General features: G+C 43.6%; 1 protein-coding gene across 1 annotated transcript in view; it reads right to left on the bottom strand.

The window, feature by feature from the left end:
- Nucleotides 1-860: 860 nt before the first annotated feature.
- LOC103357367 (partitioning defective 3 homolog B-like) overlaps nucleotides 861-6,000 on the bottom strand; it is a 183,816-nt gene continuing 178,676 nt past the window's right edge. Inside the window, exons 24-25 of the mRNA XM_008281909.1 lie at nucleotides 3,920-4,379; nucleotides 861-871 (exon numbers count right to left, since the gene is read on the bottom strand). Coding sequence (XP_008280131.1) covers nucleotides 3,968-4,379 — 412 coding nt within the window. The 3' untranslated portion in view covers nucleotides 861-871; nucleotides 3,920-3,967. The remainder of the gene's footprint in view (nucleotides 872-3,919; nucleotides 4,380-6,000) is intronic.

The raw sequence follows: 6,000 nt of genomic DNA, 5'->3' as shown, positions 1-6,000 counted from the left end.
ATCACACAAACTGCGGATGGAAGGGTCATTTCAGTGAGATGGGTGTTACCGCCAAGTACTCCTGACAGTGATTTCAAAGCTTTTGTTTAATGGATGTAAAATGCAATTAATTCCTGGATATTCAGTTGCTGTTGTTTATTATCTTTGGCAGCAAACTGACCACAAGCACTTGGAAGAGGATGTTTACTGCGTACTTATTCTTTTAAGTACAGTGAATAGCCAGTGAAGCCGGCTTAAGTGCTGGAAGCTGTGCTGCCCTCAGTGTGAATGAGGGAAGACGTGGCCCTTCACTGATCTGCAGGAGACGTTGGCACGCCGCTCACTGAGGAACTGAAGGTTTTGGCTTTGATTTATCGAAATAATTCAATTCAATTTATTTATGTAGTAGCCGCAAAACACTGCAGGAGTCATCTCAGGGCACAACACACGACGTGGGCTTCAAAAATAATGAAAGAAGCCCAATGATTCCCTTTAAGTAGCCACTTGGCAAAGGCAGCCGTGTTTCTATAATGTATTTTTATGCACATTTTGAAGTATTGCATTTGAAAAAGTTGGTTTTGCACTCTCTTGAGGTGGTTTTTGACATCTTCTAACGCCCTCAGTGAGAATGGAAACACCATTTTGCAGTTCGGACAAACATTTCACTCACATGGTTGATCAGCTGTTTCCACTTCTTTCATTTTTCCGTCTGCAGACAGCAAGAAATGTATCCAACACCAGCTAACATGGAAGAATCATTGCAACTTGCCTGATTTAAAACAATTCCTGAAGGCTTCTCTCCGTTGTTCTCTTGTCGATGGCCAACGTTTGGTTTGCTTCTTCTTTGTGTCTTTTTAGCAGCTGCAAAAAAAACTGGTTGCATTCGTTTCTCCTTCAGCTTATACTGCCCCCTTTCAACGACATTACTCACCCAAGTATATTCTTTCCTCTTTTCTCACATTTTTTTGGAACATCTAAAAACCTCACTTTCAAATTTACTTGACAGTTGCATGGAAAAAGTCGAGTCCAGTAGATCCAGGCTCAGGTAGGGCCGCCATCTGCCTCGACCGGTCAGGGTGAGGGTGAACGGGAGAGAGAATCAGCAATATAATCAATAAGTAGTCAACACTGGGCAGCTTGATTAGACTAGAAAATGCAGACCAGAAAGCTCAAGAGATAAAGATTCCTACAGAAAGTTACAGGAAGAGAGAAAGCAGATTAAAAAAGAACCAGAGAAGACAAAAAGTTCTCGACATGTACTGGTGGCATGTAAATGCATGGAGAGTGAAAGAGAGGAGAGAGGTATCATGGGAAGTCCCCCAGCAGCCCAGGCCTGTAGCAGCATACTGAAGGGAGGGTTCATGGTCACCTGAGCAGCTCTAACTACAAGCTTTACCGAAAAGGAAAGTTTAAAGCCCGATCTGAAAAGTAGAAAGAGTGTCTGCTTCCTGAACCCAAACTGGGATCTGATTCCACAGGAGAGAAACCGGATCGCTGATGGCTCTTGGAAACTTTTGGAAGTAAGTTAGAGAATCAAGTGCTCCACTGGGATGATGTTATGCTATGGGCTTTTAAAGATATGACGGAGGCTGGTCATTGAGGATTCTTTTAATGTGAGGAGAAGGTTTTTAGAAATATTTTTGATTTTACAGGGAGCCGATGAAGAATGTGAAAATACATTCACACTGCTGCAGCATTATGGATCAACTGGAAGGGTACTGGGACTTCAGAATAATAAGGAAGTACAGTAATCCAGCCTAGAAATAAACACATTGGCTGGTTTTTCGACATCATTCTGAGATGTTATATTTTAACAGCTTTGCATTGGTGAGATATTAACTCTATGGATTGATGCAACAACATGCAGAGAACCTCAAAACAGCCGCATTTATTTTTAATCAACGTTACTACTCTTGACTTCAGAAGCCTTATTGGAAGATTTTTTAGAGGGACTGGTTTAAAGAAGGGGAGCTGAGTCTCACTGTTTGTCTTGTGGATTTTATAATATATTGACAAACCGTAACTGAAGCGTTCTCATCAGCTGACAAATTTAGATGCTGGAATGTGTTTAATCAGCGCACCAAAGGGAGCTTTTTACAATGTTCCATGCCTGCATTACTATGGTATAATTCCATTACCATGCCATCAGCATGGTAATACCACGGCATGCCGTTCATAACGCTAAAGACATGTGACTGCTAATCAACTAAAACATACAGACATCCTTTGTGGGGTTTTCAGTCTGAATGAAACCCGTCAGTCTTCGGGGTTAAATACCTGGAACTGCAGCTCTTACTCTTATTTACTTACATGTCTAATCAGATCTGACGCTGGATTTGTGTCCTTCCATGTGCTCGATTTAGCTCAAGGTATTAGCATGTAATTTTGGACTGTTTCTGCCGGTTTTGTCATCACAGGATGGTCAGCAGACGGCTGCTCTTTCCCCGTCTTGTTTGTGTAGCTTTTATCTGCTCTGGCTTGTGGGAAGCATTGTATTGTTGTTTTGACAAGTGTTATATGAATAGAAATATGTAATAACTTGTTTTTTCCTGGTTGAATAGCTCCTCTAAAGCGGGTTGGGATCATCGGCCTCGGGAAAGAGTTCATATGTTCGAAATTGGTTTAAACAAAACGACTGATCAACATTTATCTACCTGGTTTAAAAGGTCTGTTTCTGCTCAGACAGTCGAGGGTCAACGCAACGCAGAGACTAGACGGATCAGCAGAGGCCCGGTCCCTGTTGGCCTTGACGCTAATTAAACATTAACTGATAGAAAAAAGCCTTCTCCACACTCTAATTATTCCCCATTTCAAGTCTAATTTCACCAATCAGTGCCATCTTTATTTCTGAGAGCAAATTGGGCAGTAATCATTTTCTAGTGGAGATTTCCCTGCCTCTAATTGTTGAAGATGATTTAGTCATTATCAGAATGCTGGCTACTCTTATCAGTCATCTCACAGGGCAAATTTATCTAGAGATTGTGCTCAGAGAAATTAAGATTAATACTGTAATGAATTTTTAAAGTGATGACTCATGGCGTTGTCGTAGTTTGACTGCGTATTTCAAATATTCTGGCCGAGCGACGCGAGAATTAGGATGAAATGAAGTGACGTGGCACGGCATGGGAATCTCAAAGTGTTTAATGCAAAATATCTGTATAAAAATCATGCATTTTTCAATCAAACCACCATCGACACATTTAGTTTCAGTGCAGTGACTTTTTAGCAATGATATGTTAAAGGATAAAACATTTAATTCAGCTCTATTAGCTGCACACAGGAGTCACAGGTTTATAGCTTGTGTGTGGATCAGGATTTATACACTTTATTAGAAACACGACAATATCACTAATAAACTCATTTGCAATTACACGCTTGTACAGTGAATATATTAGCCACGTCCGAGTAATCAGAGGCAAAAAAAAAAAATACAAAAAACATAAATCCCAGTGTGATAGCAGGATGTAGAGGAAGTCCAAGCGACAAAACATCAAGGGCGAGAAGACACTTTGAAGGGGAGTTTTCTTCCTTCTCCTGTTTGTCCACTTTACCTTCCTGCTTCTGTTGTGTTACGGCAGTCTGCTGCTCAAGGTGATCCCTCGTTATTTCCTTCAGTTTGTGCAAAATGCAAGTCAGCACTGCCTTCACTGCTTATAGTTTTGATTTTATACAACATTTGGCACTATTTATATATATATACGCTATTTATCTCTGTAATTAACTCAACTGTGCTTTCTTAACAAAACAATCTGCATCATGTTATACACCATAACACACACACAGGCAGCTCCAACACATGTATATACACAAACGAGTCCTTCCCATCTGAAAATATTCCCTGTTCAAGCCTCTCAGTTTGTCATTTATTGCTTTCCTTGTTATATAAATTAATTTGTCTCACTTGTGCACTTTGGTAGTCCGGCCGATTTCTCAAATCTACAAACACCTGACTTTGGAGCACTGAGAGGTCACATGAGTGGGCGACCTTTCACACAGCACCTATGGCGGGGCTTTTTCGTCGTGGGTCGGGCTGCCTTCCGTCTTCGTAGTGGTAGCGGTCGGGGCTGGTGTAGCGGGCCCTGGGGAACCGGTCTGGGCTGGCGTAGCGGCCGGGGCTGGGCTGCCGGTAGCCGTCTCCGTGCGTTCTGGCGGCCTCGTGGCGTTGCCGCCCTTTCCGGCCGACTCCGGGCGAAGGCGGGACGTCCTGCCTCAGTGCGGCGCGGTGCTGCTGTCCTGCGTGGGGAGACGAGGGGTAGTAGCGTGGATTGGTGGGCGCCTGCTGGGAGTGAGGGAGTGGCACCCGGCCAGGGTGACTGGAAGGGTCGTGGTAGCTGCTGGGGTAAGTGGCTGGATCTCTGGGCACAGGCCTGGAGTGCGTGGGGTAATCATACGGATCCCTCCTGAAAGAGAAAGATGGCTGACATTAGCAAGCTGTCACATATAGATGTACGCCTGAGTGTATGGATGATGACAACATTTAATACTGGTTTAAACTGGTCTGGAGTAGAGGACGTGCCAGAGATTTGGCCCTCCCTTGTGGTAAGCCTCCTTCTGTTATTCAGTTTACGTGGTGAGGCTGTGGCCTTGGCAGGATCGAGTTGTGTGGGAGGTGAGGGGGGGGGACGTGGATGGAGAGATGCCAAGAGATAACAGCAAATGCCTTGGTAAGCATATATGAGGTGGTGTGTGTGTTTAGCTCGTGTGTGGAGGAATGTGTGTCCCAGGAGTCTGCAATAACGAGGCAGCCAGCTGGAAGTCTCCGGTTCCCTCCCACTAGCTGAGGGTGATTAGGGGCTAAACCCCTGGGTAAGGCGACACGCGGGCCTCGGGGAGACGGAGGAGAGAGAGGCAGAGAGACCCGAGAGGGGGAGAAAGTGAGACGGAGGGGGGGAGAGAGAAACAGAGACAGAGGAGAAAAGAAAAGGGAGGGCTGCTCACCTTTCATTCAGGCCCAAATGTTTTCCATCTTATGTGCTGTTTCCAGTGCTGAGTGACACACAAGTCTAGCTAGAGCGAGTAAACAAATCTAAAAGTCAGGTCTTCATCGGCCTAGCTGTAAAGGAAACTCTCCTATTTTTAAAAGTGGTGAGCTGCAGGAGCTCTGTCAACATCGTACAGGAGAACTTCTGGCATTCAAGCGTCGCTGCTCGAGCTAAGACAACAAACTTTCTCTGTTCAGTCCAAACAAACTTTACTGCAAACTACTTTACCTGTTTCTGACCACATATAGCAGCATGTTAAAGAGCCCGCTGCACACGTCTCAGGGGTCTGTTGGTCTGGTAGTGTGGGCGAGCTGCTGCAGGTGTGAGATGCAGGAATACTGGTGTGGACCAGGAGGTCCAGTTTGAAGGCAGAACTACCACACAGCACACGTTTTACCTCCAGGTATGGATTTAAAACCTCAGACAGGTATTCCAGCAGCAAAAATCTTCACATAATGATACAAGCTGCATGCTACAATTTCCTGGTTCTATGTGCTTGAACATGTTTTTTATGTGTTTTTTTTCAGTGGCAATATTTGAAATTGACATACATTTACGTAAATAAATGACAATCTTGTTATTTTTACATTATGCTACATATGCTTCATTAAAAGAGAGCTTTTCAGCATCTATCCTTCAGTGTTGATTGGCTATCGTGATGTTTAACCAATCAGATGGTGCTGTGGGCGGGACATTGCTCGAGTGGTGACTACAGAAGAAGTAGAGGCGACATTTAAGCCAAAGTAGAACCTTTTAAAATTAAGTTATTTTATTAGGAATTGGCTATAAAAAACCCTTAAGATATCAATAATCAGAATATCACTGATTACTGGTTCTAATAACTGTCAAGGCTGATCATCGCTAACCCCTAATTTAAACACATGAAACCAGGTAACTGTGGGAAATCAGATGTTTACATGCACTGTAGCCACCTGGTGACTGTAAAATCCACCTTTAATTGATTGATTTCATTAGTATTTGTTAGGACCAATGCTCAATGATCAACCTTTAATGCTAATTTTGTCCCTGGCTATGTGTT

Source organism: Stegastes partitus, unplaced genomic scaffold, assembly GCF_000690725.1.
Source record: "Stegastes partitus isolate 25-593 unplaced genomic scaffold, Stegastes_partitus-1.0.2 Scaffold250, whole genome shotgun sequence".
NCBI classification, from domain to species: domain Eukaryota; kingdom Metazoa; phylum Chordata; class Actinopteri; family Pomacentridae; genus Stegastes; species Stegastes partitus.
This window is presented reverse-complemented; position numbering and strand designations above follow the sequence as displayed.